A 19444-nucleotide genomic window follows, 5' to 3' on the forward strand; every position below is an offset into this window, starting at 1 on the left:
CACAACCTTTCTCTTTTGAAGGCTCAACCTGGTGAGGTTACAGGAGGTGATGGCTTTGAATCACAAGGGGGAGACTGAGGTTGGACATTAGGAAGAAATCCTTTGGTGTGACGGTGCTGAGCCCCTGGTTGCCCAGAGAAGCTGTGGCTGCCCCATCCCTGGCACTGTTGAAGGCCCCAGGTTGGATGGGGCTTGGAGCAGCCTGGGCTGATGGAAGGTGTCCCTGAGCATGGGACTGGATGAGATTTAAGGTTTCTTCCAACCCAAACCATTCTAAGAGTATTTGAGTTCTTCCCCTAAAACCTTAAAGCCCAGCTCCAGGACTGTGTCTGTAGAGCTGCTTGGTTTTTTGCTAGTTCAAGGGGATCTGAAGCATTGAGATTCATAAAACAATGTGGGCACTGAGTGCATTTGAAAAGAAACCTGGAAATTTTCTAAAGGAACTTGCAGATCCAGCAGTGCCAGGAGGGACTGAAAAATCCCCACTGGTGTAGTGGAGAGGGCAGGAGAGAGTGTGGAAGAGGCAGGGAAAAAAGGGGTCTGAGAGGGGCAGACTTTTGGAGACATCTTGTAATGTATAAAATTCTTTAAATAAAGAGAGCATTTTTACAAAGCCTTTAGAGATTTGGTTTAGTCCAGACTTGTACTGAGAGACAAAACAAGCTCTCCAGCTGTGTATACAGAGGTCTGCCCTGCCAAGACAAACAGAGCTCTTGCTTTGCTAAGAGATGTTAAAAGTTACACTTTTCAAAGAGGCTCCTGGCTGGGCAGTCTGTGAGTTTGCAGCCAGGTGAGGTGGTTGTGACTGACCTAACAAGAATAATTAGTGTGACAGCAAAGAACTTAACCCTTCTGAGGAGCAAATGAACCCCTGCTCCATCACTGGGTCTGTTAAGCTGAAGTCCCTTAGCACCAGAGTTATCTGAGACGTGACCACTGCTGAGATTCTGTTCAGTTTGTCCAGTTAAAGCAGCCAGAGGATTTGATGTGTTTAGAAGGATCCTTCTCATTCCTCAGGATTTTTTTGAAGACAGATTACAGTTGGAATAAACTCCCCAGGGAAGAGGTGGCTTCCCCACCACTGGACATTTTCAAAGACTCAACTTGACAAGGCACTGGGTCACTTCATCTAAACTGTGTTCCTACTTAGGAAGGTTGGACCAGGTGATCCCTTCCAGCCTGGCATTCTGTGATTCTGTGCTTCATTCAAAGCAAAGCCTGAAATCCCCTGGTTTTACGTGTAGGAAGTGCAAATTTCAGTGCAAGGCTCTGTGGTGCTGATGGCTGGGTAGGTGTATGCAGAGATGGGATCAGTTCTGGCACAGACATCTGGACTGTGGACTTCTCTACATTAAATCAAATTAATTTCATCTCTGGAGTCTTCACATCAAGAGGGAGGAGCTTTCTGAAGATGTGCTGATCAAATGAATCCCATCTCTGGAGTCTTCACATCAAGAGCTTTCTGAAGCTGTGCTGATCCACAGGTAGTGGGGTCCCTGGTTGGCATGTGCTGGTGGGGGTGCTTGATGTGAGACCTCAGACCCCTTTATCCTCACAGATTTATAATCTGTGGATGCTGAAGGGTGTAGGGAGAGTTGTTTTAGGCTCCTCTCTGCTGCAAGGCACAGCATGGTCCCACCATCCCAAACTGGTTCATTCCTACAGGGTTTGGGTGCTCAGGACCATGTCCATCTGTGGGGGTGAAAATGCATCGAAACCCCACAGCTCTGTCAGATTAGAGACTGGTTTGGAGGTTTTCATTTGACTTTATTTTTTATTTCTTTGGGTGTTTTGTAAAAAGAAAGAATTTTCTTTTCAAGTCCTACTAAACTGAATTCCTTTTCTACCATCCCTGCAAGGAGCTGGATGTTCAGGGCTCCAGTAAGAGGCTGGTTTGTAATGGGAGCAATCTAACTGCCTTCACACCTCATTCAGGAAATTCTTCACTTCAGAGGTAAATGGCTTAATAACTCAGTACTCAGAGAATCTTAGCATCATTTCCTCCCTCTACAGACATCTTCGGGGATGAAGAATCTGTGAATAAATTGTATAACCCCAGCAGCCTCTGGTAACATGAGCTCACATTACATCAGTGTTGGAGGAAGAGCTGCAGGACAGAAAAAATGAATCTGTAGGGGAAAAGGCCAAGTTTTAAAAATAGTTTTACAGCAAGCCGAAACATTTTGATGTCTTGTTTCTGATTTCACTCTCCTTCAAGTAGGAAAAAAAATTGTAAAAACTGACATTTTCTCAGGTGAAGGAGGAAGCTCTTCCTGTGCTCCAGGGATGGGGTTTCATTTGGTTTTTTTCCTGTCCAAATGATTAAGTCTCCTCTCCTGAAAGAATGTCTCCTTTTACTTTGGAAAAAAAAAAGATTTTGAGAGTAACATTCTTGATCCTTGTGGAGCCTGTCTGTGGTTTCTATGATTTGTCTGGTTCAGAAAAAGCCTTTGCTAGAACTGCATATCCCTGTCCTCTTCATCCTGCAAGGTTTCCAAGAGTTTAACCAACAAACTCTGGGGGTGGTGTTCTTCAGTGCAAACACTTCTGGGCTGAGCTGAAAGCCAGCTGTGCAAGTCTGCTATCCCAGGAAAAGCCTTGGAAGGGCTTTGTGTCCATGTAAAGATAAAAAAGCAAATTTCAGACTGTCACCCAATGCCTGAGTTCTGGCTCTGCAAAAGAGAGCAAAATCCTCACTGTTGTTTGAACACAAGAAAAAAAAAAAAAGCAAGGATTAAAGCCACAAAAGGTCCCAGGCAGACAAAATTCATGGAAAGGCAGTGAGTATCTCCTGTTCTCCCATAGTCTTCACTGCTTTCCAAACCCATAAACAGGACTGGGTTGGACTGAAGTGAAAATGCTGCTGAGTAGGACCTTCTAACCAACAGAATCCAAGTCTTCCAACAGCTGTTTCCATGAGATTCCCATTTCTCCTCTTGCTTTCCAAACACCTCAAGGTCTGTCAAGCATTGAGAGAAGGACTCAGGCTTTCAAAACCTGCTGGGAATTCCTCTTTTCCACAGGAGAAAGAGGAATTCTGAGAGCAGGTTGTGTTATGCACGTCCAGTTCTTCTCCAAAAGAACTGGAAAGTATCAGGACCTTGGGATTTAAAGCAGAGTGAGCAATGGGAGGTCCCAGGTGTAAACAAGACACAGTACAAGGGAAAAGGGACAGATGACACCTAAATGGCTCCTCAGTACCTTTTAATTTAGAGCTGTTGCCAATCTGCATCTTGTTGCATCTTGGCACCTTGCTTTTTTTTTTTTTTTCTTTCTTTCTTTTTTTTCTTTTTTTCTTTTTTTTTTCCCTGCATCTCCATCGTTCTGCTTGGACCAAGATGCAGCTTTTTATACTTTAACACGTACATAATATGAGGATCTCCTCTGATGTGCACTCAGGGATGATTTCTGAGTCTCCAGAATGTGCCTGTGGATTTTTCTGAGGGATTTTAATTTCTGAGGGATTTTAATGTTGTCTTCTTTTTGAGTGGGGCACCTTGTGAGCCCAGGGCTCCTTATAATTCTTACAGTTCCAGATCTGGAAGAAATCTCCCTTAACTCAGATCAATGCAAGTCCCCAGATAAGCATAGTTTTATATGCTATAGCAGTTTCTCAAATATCCTTACTGTATAAGGCCACAGTTCCTCTCACCCTCATCATTTAATTTGATTTCTATCAATCCAGCTGCCACCCATCCACTGTCCTGAAATATTTAAGTAGTAGAAGAATTGCCTAAGGTCTGTGGATTTTCATAGCTGTAGGTGGTTAAAAGGAAGTTATGCAAACATTGCTTAGGCCTAATTCTAGTAGTCCATCTTCTTTAAGGAAAAAAGAAATCTCAAGTAATCTCCAGCCATAGCTTTTCTAGTGACAGACTCCTGGGCCATGTCTAAACACAAAGCATGATCCAAAACACCATCTTGGAACACACAGATGGATGCTAAGTGAGCAGCGTGGCATAAACTGCTCTTTAAGCCACTCAGATTTCCAGATGGTGGGAATTATCATGTCCCTCAGGGGTCAGTACTGGGACCGGTGTTGTTCAATATCTTCATCAACGACTTGGATGAGGGGATAGAATGTACCCTCAGCAAGTTTGCTGATGACACTAAGCTGGGAGGAGTGGCTGACACACCAGAAGGCTGTGCTGCCATTCAGAGAGACTTGGACAGGCTGGAGAGTTGGGCAGAGAGAAACATGATGAAATTCAACAAGGGGAAGTGTAGAGTTTTGCATTTGGGGAAGAACAACACAATGTCCCAGTATAGGTTGGGGGCTGACCTGCTGGGAGCAGTGTAGGTGAAAGAGACCTGGGGGTCCTGGTAGACAAGAGGATGACCATGAGCCAGCAATGTGCCCTTGTGGCCAAGAAGGCCAATGGCATCCTGGGGTGCATTAGAAAGGGGGTGGTTAGTAGGTCAAGAGAGGTTCTCCTCCCCCTCTATTCTGCATTGGTGAGGCTGCACCTGGAGTATTGTGTCCAGTTCTGGGCCCCTCAGTTCAAGAAGGACAGGGAAGTGCTTGAAAGAGTCCAGCACAGAGCTACTAAGATGATGAAGGGAGTGGAACATCTCCCTTATGAGGAAAGGCTGAGGGAGCTGGGTCTCTTTAGTCTGGAGAAAAGGAGACTGAGGGGTGACCTCATCAATGTGTTCAAACATGTAAGGGGTGAGTGTCAGGGAGATGGAGTTAGGCTCTTCTCAGTGGTGACCAGTGATAGGACAAGGGGTAATGGGTGTAAATTGGAGCACAGGAGGTTCAAGTTGAATATCCGGAGGAATTGTTTTCCTGTAAGGGTGACAGAGCCCTGGAACAGGCTGCCCAGGGGGGTCGTGGAGTCTCCTTCACTGGAGACATTCAAAACCCGCCTGGACACGTTCCTATGTGATGTACTCTAGGTGGCCCTGCTCTGGCAGGGGGGTTGGACTAGATGATCTTTCGAGGTCCCTTCCAACCCCTAGGATTCTGTGATTCTGTGATTATGTATTATATATTTCCATTATTCTTGCTTAGAAAGACTTTCCAACCTCTCCTCCTGAGACGAGTTAATGAGGGGCTTTATCTCAGCTTTTCTCTTCCCTCTTTGTAATTATTTTTTTTTTGTTCCCCAACTTTTTAGTCTAATTTGAAGGCTTAAGAGACACAAAGCAGCCACACATCAGTATGGGGGTGATCCCCATATATGCCTGCAAAAGCCAGAGCAGGACACAGCCAGCTGTAATATTTAATATAAAGCTGATTTAATATAAATATTTAATATAAAGCTGTCTCTTTGCCCTCTCCTGTCTAACTCAGTCCTGAAATCCTGGTGAAGCACCCCCAGGGCTGGATGTATCTAATACCTGGAAAACCCCCCCAAGCCCAGGCAACCAAGGCAAGAAAGGGACTAGAAATGATTTCTGATATCTGAGAGAACTCAGATTTAATCTCTGCCTTTGAAGAGGTGTTGGATTCATTTCATTGAAGCTGCCCAGGAGAATTTGTGGGAAAAAAAAAAAATCTCTCCCCCATCCAATCTTTGTCTGTGCCTGAGGTCTGTGCACCTTGGGGAGCCCAACCCTGTCCTGCTGCTCTCCTGAAAGAAGAGCAACCCCCAGCATCAATCCCAGAGGATGGAAACACCCAAGGGAAAGCCCCTGTCTGTGGTCCCCTTCCCACTCTGCCCACTCCAAGCTGTCTGGGTGGGGTCTGAGACACAAGTTTTCCCCACACTCAGCAAACCCTCCTCCCTATCAATTCCAGATTAAACTTGAAATTACTTCACACAAAAAATCTCATGGAAGAATGCTGTTGGCAGTGGTTAGGATAATTTTTTCCTTCTCCAGATGAACTTTTTAATAAAAGGCTGTGTTTACAAAGAGATTTCTCATCCTCATTAGGCATTCAGCTGCTCTGTCCTAGTGCTCTGCTAATAATCCAGATGTTAAGACACAAAGCAGAACTCTCAGCAGACTGAGATATGGGATGGAGTTCCTTCTCTTTTGCCTGCCTCCAAAGATGAGGCTTTAGCTCCCATTGCTGTGGTAGAAAAAGGATTCTGAGCATCAACTGTAGCCTGAAGAGCCCTGACACCTCCTGTTTGAACTTGCCAGAAAGCTCTGGCAGAAACTCCACCAGGAAGGGAGCTCAGTTGTAGGTTGCCATTTTCCTCTTGAAGTGAGGTTTGGTTGGTAAAATAATGATAGCTTTGTGAAACCACATCTCCCTCTGATCCCTGCAGAAAGCCAGCTGGAGTCTGCTGGGAGTACTGGTGGGATGCAGAGCCATCCTGCACACAGCATTTTCCTGCATGCCCGAGGGCTTGATGGTGCAGTCTGTAATGAGACACTGAAATAGTCCTTTTCCCAAGTCCTTTTCCCCTGCCCAAGAGCAGGCAGAGCTCCCAAAACACAACTGGGTGACACCTTTGTTTGCTGCTTGGTGTTCACCTGCACAGTGGGAACCAGCCTCTGGAATCAGAATTAATTTTCCTTCAGAGCTCTTCACAGGAACAGTGTTCCCAAGACTTCTCTTGAAATCCAATAGGGATGTTTTGTCTGGAATTTTCCAATGTGCAGTTTTCTTGGGTACAAAGCTGCCCGAGGAGGGAAACGTTTGGCAAGGGGGGGGCTCTGAAAGAGATGGAGGAGTTGACCTTGTCCAAAGTCATTTGTATTGGCACTATGAAACACAGGAGCATCTGAATCACCTGTGGCTGAGTGAGCCAAGCAGGCTGGACCTTCAGAGGTTGGGACCTTCTTATCTCTGCTGCTGGCACCTCGTTGCCTGCTCTGAGTTGGGCAGGAGGTGGCTGTCTCATCTTCTGAGCCTTTATCACTCTTGGATGCAAGGAAATGTGGTTTCCTGTCTCTCCTTGTCACTGAAGAGGCAGTGTCCACAGCAAGAGCATCCTGGTGTCATTGAACCTGCTGGTCCTTGGGGGAGAAAAGGGGCATGAAGGTAAATGCTTGGTTTCACGATTCTCCCAGGCTTGGAGAGCCTCTCTCTATGGGCTAAAACCAGAGACTGTAAGGGTACAAAGTGATCATCACAGCTGCAGGCTCTGTACAGCATCTTTGGAGGTCAATCCATGAACATCTGCACTGGTATCAACCCAAGGCTGGGAATCAACCTCTGGTTCTCTTCAAGCCCATGGAAATGGATGAGGTGGAGCACAAACTGGCAGGAGAAGCATTCCTTGGGCCACATCTACTCAGGGTCCTTGGGCAGCCCTGTAAATGGGTTCCTGGTGGCACAGCAGCTCCTGGTTCATCCTGGTTCATCCAAGCAGGGACCACACAGCCCATTTGTGGCAGGGAACTGGAACACTTCCCAGTGAATGCAAAGACAAAGCCTGGCAGAGTGCAAAGGGCTAAGAAGATGCTAAGGAGAGAGCAACATTTCCATTTCCATTAATTCAGTTGGAGAAGACTCTACTAACATGCTATTTGTGCCTGTGTGATCATTTCTGAGACTTCTTCCTTCTGTTTCAAGCTACTTGAGCTGTGGATAATCTTCTTCCAAAGACCAGCTTGCCCTCCCTAGCACAAGCCACCTCTGAGATCCAAACCCTGTGCTGAATGCAGCAGTGGAGAGATGAAGATGAGCACAGCTGGGGCACAGTGACATGAACACAGTCTGGCAAGACCTGGAAAATCAACCACGTTGTTTGGAAGTCCTTGCTCTGGAGTGTCCTTGCCATCACCTCCTCCAAGCTTATTGTCCCAGAACAGGCAAAGTCCAAAACTCTCTGCCCAAAAGTGCTTCCCATCTGGCAGACACAAAATTCAGTCCTGTCAGGAACACAGCATCAGGTGTCCAGGAGAAATCCCCCCAAAATCCATCACAGCCCAGCCCAGCCACCATCTCCATCTCCACTTCCCAGGAGCCTGCCCGTAGCCAAGATCTCTCCCAAAGGATGTGTCCATGTGAGGAAGAGTCTGGAGCTGCCAAGCCCTGGTATCACCCCCAGCATTCCCATTCCTGCACTGCAGGACTCCACCAGCCCATAGTGTTCTGACCCTGTGTTCTCTTCCAGGATGGGGGACACGGGGTGGCAGTGCCAGTCCCCTGCTCCAGCCCTCCCAGACATTTCTACAACTGCTCCAAGCACTGGCCCCATGTTACTGTGTGTGCTTTGTGCCTCAGCTGCTGCTGGAGCAGAGAGCCCTTGGAGGAGGGTTGTGCCTGGAGCTCTATCTCAGGTTTCATCAGGCTAAGGCTTTGACAGGAAACTGTAAAAATAGGACAGGAAAACTTAAAAAAAGTTCTCCCTTTACTATTTCCTTTGAATATGTTTTTTCAGCACTTGGAATGTCTGGCCTTACAAAGTGCCTCAGCCAGCTTTTTCTTTTCTGTAGAAGTCCAAACAGTTAAACATCAGGAATGTGGCTGTGTTTGGATGAGGTAAGGAAATGACTAGGTGGAGAAAGTATTCCATGAGAAAGGAGCCCTTTTACCAAGACCCTCCATCCACCAGCCCCCCTCCCACCAAAGCTCTCCCATGGACCCAGCCCAGGAGGCTCTGCAGATATTTTGAGTCACGTTTGAGCCATCCACGGGGGAAAATCTGCACTCAGGGAAACAAATAGAGGATTTCTGGGGGGCTCCTGGCAGTTGGTTGCTTGGCTGGTGGCCTTTGGGTGCTGCCCCCTGGGTATTTCCATAGAATGGTTTGGGTTGGAAGGGACCTTAAAGATGATCCCTGCCATGGGAGATGATCCCAACAGCCCAGGTTGCTCCAAGCTCCATCCAACCTGAACTTCAACCTTTCCAGGGATGGGGCAGCCACAGCTTCTGGGGGCAACCTGGGCCAGGGGCTCAGCACCCTCAAATTAAAGAATTTCTTCTTAATGTCCAACCTAAATCTCCCCTCTTTCCCGTCTTCAATCTTCCCCATCCCTCTGTGGTCTCTCTCTGAGGACGGTGTTAATTACTCCATTAAGACTTCAATCCATAAATTATCAGCTCTCCCAGCAGGTTCTGAAGGGCACAGGCTCTCTAGGAAACCCCCCAGCACAGCCACAGTTTTGTGGGAATCTTTTTTGGGTAGATGCTTGCAGGAGGCTCTTGCTCTCACTTGCTCCCAGGGCTCTTTTCTTGCTCCAAAAGCCCAGAAGGTCACAGACTGAACCATCTGCAAGGCTCTGCTCCCTCAGACTGGGGGATCAAACTTCCTGCTGATGCAAATCATCCAGGGAAAAGAGAAAAAGATCTTGTGCTTGATAGCCAATATCTCTGCTTGCTCTCCTGGACTGGGTTGCTGGAGCTTTTAGAAAGTGTAGTGGAAGCTTGCCAGAGCCTGGGGCATGTGTTGCACTGACCTCATCCCAGCAAGGTCTGCAGCTCCCTGGGGATCACTTACAGGCAAGGTTTGTCCTTACTGTTTGCAGGGGAAAAAAAAAGAAAAAAAAGGAAAAAATAAAAAAATGAAACGAAAAAAAAAGGAAAAAAAGAAAACAAAAAAAGAAAGAAAAGCCTTCAGTGAACAGATTTGATGTTTAGCAAAGAAAAAGCTCTTCTTCCTTGCTGCTTTATTTGTTTATTTTGAAAAGAAGGAATTTGCCCAGCCCAGGCCATGTCTCACCAGGGGATTGCAGCCAAATGGTGCCAGAGAAAGGACAAAGCTGAGGGACAGGAGCATGGGGGAGATCTCATCCATCCCTTCCCCTTCCAGCTTCTGCAGCTCTGCTTACCCAGCCAGATTCCAGCATTCTTTTTCCTGGGACTGTTCTAAACAGCCAGGAAAGCAGTGGAGTCATTTTGGCTTCCACATCTTTACCCAGGGGTCAGAATTCCCATTGCAAGGATTCATTTTGCATGAATTAATTGCTCCCTCCAACCATCTGACAGGAGGTTGTAAAGAGCTGGGGATCAGTCTGTTCAATGAAGTTACAAGTGATAGGATAAGAAGTAATGGCTTTAAGTTGTGTCAGTGGAGTTTAGGTTGGATTTAGGAAGGATTTTTTCACTGGAAGGGTTATCACACAGTGAAAGAGGCTGCTGCAGTGGTGGAACCACCATCCCTGGAGGGATTTAAGAGTCCTATAGAACTGAGGGCTATGGGGTAGTTAAGGGCTTGTCAGTGTTAGGTTCATGGTTGGACTCAATGATCTTCAAGGTCTTTTCCAACCAAGGTGATTCTGGGATCCTGTAGTTTCCCAGGGGACAAGTGGCTGGAACAGAAGCAGGCCAGGCTGGCCTTTTCTTGGGGAAAATCTGCAAACAAAATGCTTCTCTTCAAAAGTGCTTTCTCAAAACCTGCCAGTTTTCCCCAAGGGGTGGTAAGAACCAGTTAAAAGGGAGTAAAATGTTAATTTGAAAAGCTTTCCTTTTCTTGTCTCTTTTTTTTTTTTCTTTTCTCTCCCAGACAGCCAAGCAGGAATTTAAATTGTATATGAAATAGAGCTGTAAATATTGCAGCTTCAGACACTGTTTCACTTCAGGTGTTACCAAACATTTGGAAAATGCCCTGGTTTATAGATGCCTTGGGTTTGAGATCTCCTTCAAAGAAATCAGGCCGAGTTGCTGAAGTTAACATTTCCCAGCAACTTCATGACACCGAGTTATGATCCTATATCCCAGGGGAATAAAAAAATCCCTACAAAAGATTTCCATTGTTTTCATTTAGCAGCAGGGAAACTCTGCAATAGTGAAGGTGCCTTCCAACTGTTGTACATCAACATTTGAGAGCCTCAGAGTGGGAATTTTAAATAGTCTGAAACTGATTATTCTACTTTAATGAGTCCAAGCTACATTTCTGGCATGAATTATAGCCCTGGTTGTTGAAAAGCAGCCTGTCAGTCTTTATTACCTCTTGGAGGAGGGGAGAGGTTCTGGCAAGGTGAACTTGGGTTACGTGGGGTAGGCAGAGCCAGGGCAATGTAAGAGCCTGAGGGCTGGAGAAATGAGGAGGTTTGGTGTGGTTTGGTTTTGTGTGGTTTGGTTTGGTTTGGTGTGCTGGGAGGTTTGGTGTGGTTTGGTCTGGGGTGGTTTGGTGTGGTTGGTTTGGTTTGATGTGGTATGGTTTGGTTGGTTTGGTTTGGTTTGGTGTGCTGGGAGGTTTGGTGTGGTGTGGTTTGGTGTGGTTTGGTTTGGTGTGGTTTGGTGTGCTGGGAGGTTTGGTGTAGAAGGTTTGGTGTGGTTGGAGGTTTGCTGTGGTTTGGTTTGGTTTGGTTTGGTGTGGTGGGAGGTTTGATGTGGTATGGTTTGGTTGGTTTGGTTTGGTGTGGTTGGAGGTTTGCTGTAGGAGGTTTGGTGTGGTTAGAGGTTTGGTGTAGAAGGTTTGGTTTGGTTGGAGGTTTGGTGTGGTGGGAGGTTTGGTTTGGTTTGGTGTGGTGGCAGGTTTGGTGTGGTGGGAGGTTTGGTGTAGAAGGTTTGGTGTGGTTGGAGGTTTGGTGTGGTGGGAGGTTTGGTTTGGTTTGGTTTGGTGTGGTGTGGTGGGAGGTTTGGTGTGGTGGGAGGTTTGGTGTAGAAGGTTTGGTGTGGTGGGAGGTTTGGTGTGGTTAGAGGTTTGCTGTAGGAGGTTTGGTGTGGTTAGAGGTTTGGTGCAGAAGGTTTGGTGTGGTTGGAGGTTTGGTGTGGTTGGAGGTTTGGTGTAGAAGGTTTGGTGTGGTGGGAGGTTTGGTGTGGTTGGAGGTTTGGTGTGGTGGGAGGTTTGGTGTCCTGGCTCAGCTGCATTTTAATCTCCCCCCTCCTCTGTGCAGCACATGGGGAAGGCAGATTTCCACAGCAGGCAGGAGGCATTGCTGCACTTAGATCCCAAACACACTACTGAGGGGGGTTAGAAGTGTCTACAGGGGCATTTGCAGGAAGCTGTTTGCAAGTGGAACGTTGTGGCTCAGTTAAGAGCATGTATAACAGCAGGGATCCCCTCCATGAACTCCCCAAGGGTTTGTGGCTTGGAATTGTCAGGAATGACCATTCATCAGCTCAAGGGGTTCCTAACCAGCTTAATGACAATCAGCCAAACGTGGAAGCTGGGAATGAAATTTATTCCTGTCAGGCTTCCTCTTCTGAGCACATCTGGGGCCTGTGCTGGCTGCAGGACTGAGTGGATGAGACTCACTCCATCCCCAACCTCTCTGCAGCATCTGCAAAAGTCCCTGGTCCAGGGGATGTGATGGTTTTGGGGAGGGCAGGGGCTGAGGACAAAGAACACAGCAAGGACTTAGATTGCTTGGGGTTAATGCAAACACATTGATGCTTCAACTGGGATTCCCTGGTGCCTTTTGCAGTTTGATGATGCCCTTTCCTTGCTGGCTGCTGAAGACAAGGAGTAACAAGTAGTGACCTGATCTAACTTTAAACAGATAAGAAATCTTCAGCCCCAATGTGCAATTTTCCTTTGAAATGAGCAGGGCAGTGTCTGGAGGAGGCTACAGGAAAGCTGGGGCAGGGCTTTTGGAGTGAAGTGAGAGGACAAGGGGCAATGGTTTCAGACTTGAAGAGGGAGATGGAGGTTGGACATGAGGAAGAAATTCTTTGGTGTGAGGGTGCTGAGCCCCTGGCCCAGGCTGCCCAGAGAAGCTGTGGCTGCCCCATCCCTGGCAGTGTTGAAGGCCCCAGGTTGGATGGGGCTTGGAGCAGCCTGGGCTGGTGGGAGGTGTCCCTGACCATGGCAGGGGTGGCACTGGATGATTTTTAAAGTCCCTTCCAACCCAAATCATTCCATGATTCTAAGAAAGCAAAATGAGGTCAGTGGATGGATAAAGCCTGGTGATAGATGCTGGGAGAGAAGGTGATGCCCATCCTGGGCTGAGTGTTTGCTGTTTGCCAAACTATTTGAAGAGGTTAAGTCAGGCAGGGAGCTGACAGAGGATTTTGCAGCTACAAGTGATTGGTAAAGGCCCTGTGGTGTTACAAATTTCTTCTGGAGAGATGGAAAGCTTCTGGCTGATTCCCAGAATAAGGCCTGATCCAGTATTTCTTGCAGCCTCCTTAATGAGAACTTTACCTGTAGATGGAAAGCTGGAAGTCAGCCATCTCCTACCTCTGGACACTGTTAGTGTAAGGCTGAGTAAGAGGGACCTGGAAGAAATCTCAGCATCCAGAAAGGAAACCACCTCCTCTCTGGTTTTCCAAGAAATCTCCCAGCAAAGGCCAAACTTCTGCAGGACAACTACCTGCGAGAGGGTTCCTGGAAGATGAGATCCCATACATGGACTGTAAAAGGGTTTTAGACATCTCCTAAGCGTGCATATTTCCTTAATAAAATTTGATTGGTGCCTCATTAAAAATTTAATAATTTGACCGTTCAAATTAGCAACAGATGGGAGCTGGAATGCAGCCAAGCTTTCTGGACTCCAGACTGCAATTTTCTTGGCTTCTTTCCCTCCGAAGAAGCAAGTTGGATTCTGAAAATCTATTTTTGTCAATGACTTGGTTAAAAAGGGGGTGTCCTCCATACAATTGCCCTTTCTGTCTCCAGCCCAAGGAATTCTTGCTGCAGTGAATTCTTGACATGGGAGGTGCAAGTTTACCCCTTTCCTCTCCATCCAGTGGTGGCATTTTGAGTCTTTTTTTTCTGTGATCTGACTTCCTAAGTCAACGAGAGCCCTTTGTAGGCACAGCCACAGTGACACCAGCCACGTGCTCTTCTCTGGGTGCCTTTTGCCTAGGAAAGTGAGGGAAGCAATCCCTCTTTATTAGGTGTTTCTGCCTTGTTGGGGGGTTAACACAGCCTCAGAATAGCTCATCAAAGGGCAGATATTTGACTGGAAGGTGGTGCCACACTCAACCAGAGCTGCAGCCCCCTGACCACAGCCACCTAACACGGGGGCTCTGAGCACAGCACCAAAACCAACTCAGAGGTGGCACCAGAGTGGATCAACAGGGATGAGTTTGTGCCTCAGAGCTCCAGGAGTCAGTGTCCTGGGGAATGGTATAGAAACAGGGCATATATCCTTGGATATATGGATATATATATATATATATCCATATATTATATATATATATCCTTGAAGAGTTTCTTGGGCACCAGGAACCTGTAGCTCACAATCTTGGACAATTCACAACATCCTCTGTTAGAAGAACTCCCCTAAACTTACACATTGCCTGGAAAACCACTTCCCTCCATTTCATTGATGATTTAGATGAGGGGATTGAGTCCATCATCAGCAAATTTGCAGATGAAACCAAGCTGGGGGGAGTGTGGATCAGCTGGAAGGCAGGAGGGCTCTGCAGAGGGACCTGGACAGACTGGAGAGTTGGGATGATCCCAACGGGATGAGGTTCAACATTCCAAGTGCTGGGTCCTGCACTTTGGCCACAAGAACCCCATGGGGAGCTCCAGGCTGGGCACAGAGTGGCAGAAAGGGACCTGGGAGTCTGGATTGACAAGAAGCTGAACAGGAGCCAGCAGTGTGCCCAGGTGGCCAAGAAGGCCAATGGCATCCTGGGCTGGCTCAGGAACAGCGTGGCCAGCAGGTCCAGGGAAGGGATTCTGCCCCTGTGCTCAGCCCTGGTGAGACCACAGCTTGAGTCCTGTGTCCAGTTCTGGGCCCCTCAGCTCAGGAAGGAGATTGAGGTGCTGGAGCAGGTCCAAAGGAGGCAACCAGGCTGGTGAAGGGACTCGAGCACAGATCCTATGAGGAGAGGCTGAGGGAGCTGGGGGTGTTGAGGCTGGAGAAGAGGAGGCTCAGGGGAGACCTCATCACTCTCTCCAACTCCCTGAAAGGAGGTTGGAGCCAGGGGGGGGTTGGGCTCTTTTCCCAGGCAACTCTCAGCAAGACAAGAGGGCAGGGTCTCAAGTTGTGCCAGGGGAGGTTTAGGTTGGAGATGAGAAAGAATTTCTTTCTGGAGAGGGTGATCAGGCATTGGAATGGGCTGCCCAGGGAAGTAGTGGATTCTCCGTGTCTGGAGATCTTTCCAAAGAGCCTGGATGTGGCACTGAGTGCCATGGGCTGGGAACTGCAGCAGGAGTGGATCAAGGGTTGGAGTTGATGAGCTCTGAGGTCCCTTCCAACCCAGCCCATTCTATGATTCTATGATTTCAAAGCAGCATCCTTAACCTGCCCATGAGAGCTCCAGCTTCTGGCCCTACAAGGGAGTTACCTGGTCCTCCTCAGGCTACTCATTATTTACTACCAGGTCTTCTTCCAAGTGTTTCTTTTTCAGACTGAGGCTGCAAATCACTGCAAATCACTCCTCATCCCCAAACCATCCCATCTCCTTGCTCATCCTTGTTAAACTTTCCCTGTTCTGCTCCCTGCTGGGGGCCAGGACTGAAGGGAGCCCTGGGGTGGAAGCAAACTGAGTTTAGTGATGATGTTCTCTATTTTTATTGTTTTCTTTGGCTTGGTTTTTTTGTTTTGTGTTTGTTTTGTTGCTGGTCTTTATTCTTTAGCTTACAGTTTGTGAGCTTTCCTTAATTGGTCTTTACAGAGCTGAGCACTCCACTGAAATAGGATCACAAAGCCATTTCTTTCCCAGTTCTTTTGATATAATCATTGTGAAGGTTCAGATTGTTCCCTGGTGTGGTTATAAAGAGCTCTCCTTGGTCTTTAAAGTTGAAAATTTCAGCAAGAACTTTTAATTAATTTTTTTTTTTTTTCCCAAAGACAATGGGTGAGAAAACAACCCAAATTTTGTGGATTTCTAGTGGAGGAATGAAGCAGAACAAACTAAAGTATTAAACTTGGCATGGCAGGGGATATTAATGGCAACCATGTCCTTTGGTTTGGTCAGAAAAATAAAGAATTATTTGGTATATCACCATTGTAAACAACAGATTTCTCTTTTGATTTCCAAACCAAGGTGTTTTGATGAGGTCACGTCACCTTTGTACCCATTTATCTCCAAAATCATTGTCCTTTTTTTTTCCCCTCTCTCCTCAAATCCTCTTCCTATTTACCTCTCAGCAACATCCACAGACCAAACTTCTGCTGACCCTTTATTTTTTTATTTTTAAATACAACTCTGCTCCTGACTGCTCCAGAACTCCAAATCAGAGGGAGCACTGAGCTGGAAAAAGAGCAATTATTGAGCTAATTGGTTCTTTCCTAGAGGTAGTGGTGGATTTCTTGGGTACTTTCTAAGAAATTTAGGATTACCCTGAGGCCAGGGGGGACAACTACAACATAGATAAACCTCACACAGCTTTTACTCAGCACAAGCAACACCATAAGGAAACCACAGCAGCATTGGCACTCTCAAGCCTGCAGTAATTACTGTCATTTCCTGCTGATCTTTTACAGCCCAGGATGAGTCCACTGCTTCTGGTGGTTTTATGTATATGGAGGTTGTTATGTGGCTGTACCCTATGGGAGAAAGTTTTCTGCCTCAAATCATCTGTTCTAGGGTTTTTCTCACTTTTTATTCCTTGTGTGTCAGGATTTAAAGACAAGGGAGGTGCTCACAAAGATCATGTGTGGAAAGACTTGTGTCTGAGAACATCTGAATGTTTCAGGTGGGAACATCTGAATGTTTCAGCCTTGAGAAGAGAAGGCTCAGGGGAGACCTTATTGCCATGTTCCAGTACTTCAAGGGGGGTACAAAGAAGCTGGAGACTCCCTGGTTACAAGGAGCCCCCTGGATAAGCCAAGGGGCAATGGGCACAAGGTGCTCCTGGGGAGATTCAGATTGGACACAAGAGGAAAATTGTTCCCTCTGAGGTCAGTCAGACCTTGGAATGGTCTCCCAGGGGTGGAAAGTTTCAAGTCTCAGCTCAATGGGGTGCTGGGACATCTCGCATCAACAATAACATGAGAAGGGTTGGAGCAGATAGAATCATAAAATCATAGAATTAGCCGGGTTGGAAGGGACCTCAGAGATCATCTAGTCCAACCCTTGACCCACCGGAGCAGTTGCTAGACCATGGCACTGAGTGCCACATCCAGTCTTTTTTTAAATGTCTCCAGGGACGGAGAATCTCCCACCTCACCGGGCAGTCCATTCCATAGCCTGATCACCCTCTCCGTGAAGAAATTCTTTCTAATATCTAACCTAAACCTCCCCTGGCACAACTTAAGACTGTGTCCTCTTGTCTTGTTGAAGGTCGTCTGTGAAAAGAGTCCAGTTCCCACCTCGCTACAGCCTCCTTTCAGGTAGTTGTAGACAGCAATGAGGTCTCCCCTGAGCCTCCTCTTCTTCAGGCTGAACAGCCCCAGCTCTCTCAGCCTCTCCTCATAGGGCCTGTGCTCGAGTCCCTTCACCAGCCTGGTTGCCCTCCTTTGGACCTGTTCCAGGACCTCTACATCCTTCTTAAACTGAGAGGCCCAGAACTGGACACAGTACTCAAGGTGTGGCCTCACCAGGGCTGAGTACAGGGGAAGAATCACCTCCCTGGACCTGCTGGTGACGCTGTTTTGATCCTGGAGGTTCCTTCCCACCTGAGATTCTCTAAGATCTGAGAAATGACACTTTGGAGCTTGGTTCTACATTTCTGGAAACAAAACTTTAAATCTTTAACAGAGGTGTCTGTGCTGCTCATGGCTTAGTTATAATCACCCTCCACATGAGTTTTTGTTGCTTCATGTGTCAGATCTGAAAGTTTCACTGCTGATCTGGGCTGTCTGGGCCCTGCTGCTGCAGGGATTTGGGTTCACAAGCAATTCCTAATTACTGGCAACTCCACCATCAGAATTCCCATAGGAACTTTGCAAACCTCATCTGAAAGAACAGCTATTTGACCAGCACCTGACTTCCTTAGACAGCTAAGGTGGAATTTTCTGGTCTGGCAATAACATGCTTAAAGGTCCTTTTTCCAGCCACAGATCAAACACTTGCATGCAATCATCTGCTCCCAGTAGAAGAAAAAAGCCCCAAAAAACCAAAAAACCAAAAACCAGCAAACCTCTTGTTGAAGAATTTTGTTCCCTGCTGTGCTAATATCCCTAACTGGGGATCCTGAGAGCCCAGGCAGTGGCAGATCCACATTCCTCAGTGCAAACAAGCCCAAGCTACTTGGTTGTAAGGCTAGGAGGATCCCTGTTAGGAATGGGAAGCTTGCTGGTTGTTTCTGCAACATCTGGGTTTTAAAGAATGAGTTGAAATTGCCAGGGGACCTTTAAGTGTTAAACTGAAGAAATTAATCACAGTGAAGTGTCTCACTGCAGGAGGTGGAGGTTGCTATGTCCCTTTATCCATAGAAATCCCTCTGTGGGGTTTAGAGAAGACATCATGGGAAGAGGGTTGGAATTTTTATCCCAAAACATTTTGTGGGGGAGATCTGGGACTTCTCCCTTGCATGAGTGATCTGGCAGGACAATATCTGCATCATCCTCTATGTTTATGTTCCATGGGCTGCCAGGGTCTAAGGCTGTCCCAGAGATGCTTGTGCCATGTTGGCTCCAAGTGCATCCTTGCCCACAGCCATGGATGTTGATTGCTTTGCTGACCCCAGCAGTTCCACCAAGCAGGTGAATTTGTAGCCCTGAACTTGCCTCTGTGCCTGATATTTCATGTTTTGAGGTCATTCCAGGGCCTGTGCTTAAAGGGAGTGACTCAGAGCATAGAATAAGTATAGTTCATGAGATGGGTGGGAGAACTTCTAGAATGACCACAGAAAGGAGGTTACCACCTCCAGCTTAGTCTGATTTTTTTATTCTTTTCATGAACAGATAGTTTTTTCTCCAGGATTTCTTGGCTTTACACTTGAGTGGCTGTGCTGGTAAGAGGGGAAGGTCGGGACCTTGTGTTCATGCCCTGATCTGTGCATGTTCTTCTTCTCCCTCAGACTATCGTACTGGTCCCTGCTTCAGCCAAGTCAATAACCAGATGTGCCAGGGCCAGCTCAGTGGCATTGTCTGCACCAAAACCATGTGTTGTGCCACCATTGGACGGGCCTGGGGTCACCCATGTGAGATGTGTCCTGCCCAACCTCATCCCTGCCGCCGCGGCTTCATCCCCAACATCCGCACCGGAGCCTGCCAGGGTAAGTGCTGGGATGTCCAGGGTAAGTGCTAGGATGTCCCTTTATCCAGCCTGGTGGGCACTGAGAGTGATAAGCAGCTTCAGGAAACCAAGAGAGAGAGGAGTTGTCTCTGTAGGAGATGCTAAAGCCAACGTTGTGTGTCACAGAACATCACTGTGGAGCTTGAGTCTTCCGTGGGATGATGGAAGAGCCTCTTAGCACAATGTTCTGGCCATGCTGTGATTCCAGGGTGACTTCCTTCATCCCATAGGATGCAGTGGACCAGGCAGGTGTTTATTCAAGCTTAAAACTGAGCTACCTGTTGGGTCTTCCATGCTCCCTCATTTTTGGTAGTTATTGGAACTGCTCTTCCAGCTGTAGAAGATGATCTGCACTAACTAGCACTCTGTAAATCGTGCTATTGGTTCAAAACAGAAGCTGTGACTCCTTCAAGATCCCACAGTCAGTTACAATGTAGAGAAATCCCTTGCTTTGAGGTTGTATTCAATGTCTGGGACACCCAGGTGAAAATAAAATGGTCTACTGAGTCCTAGCAGCAGGTCCCTTCCTGGAGCTGCTGGTGCTTCTCCCCAGCACTGGGTTGCAGGAGG

General features: G+C 47.2%; 1 protein-coding gene across 1 annotated transcript in view; it reads left to right on the forward strand.

Moving 5' to 3' along the window:
* Positions 1–19444, forward strand: part of LOC103528243 (fibrillin-2) — a 146921-nt gene that overhangs the window by 72789 nt on the left and 54688 nt on the right. Inside the window, 1 exon segment of the mRNA XM_030466655.1 lies at positions 18657–18854. Within this exon segment, the coding sequence (XP_030322515.1) occupies positions 18657–18854 (198 nt within the window).

The sequence above is a fragment of the Calypte anna genome, chromosome 28, assembly GCF_003957555.1.
Source record: "Calypte anna isolate BGI_N300 chromosome 28, bCalAnn1_v1.p, whole genome shotgun sequence".
NCBI lineage: Eukaryota > Metazoa > Chordata > Aves > Apodiformes > Trochilidae > Calypte > Calypte anna.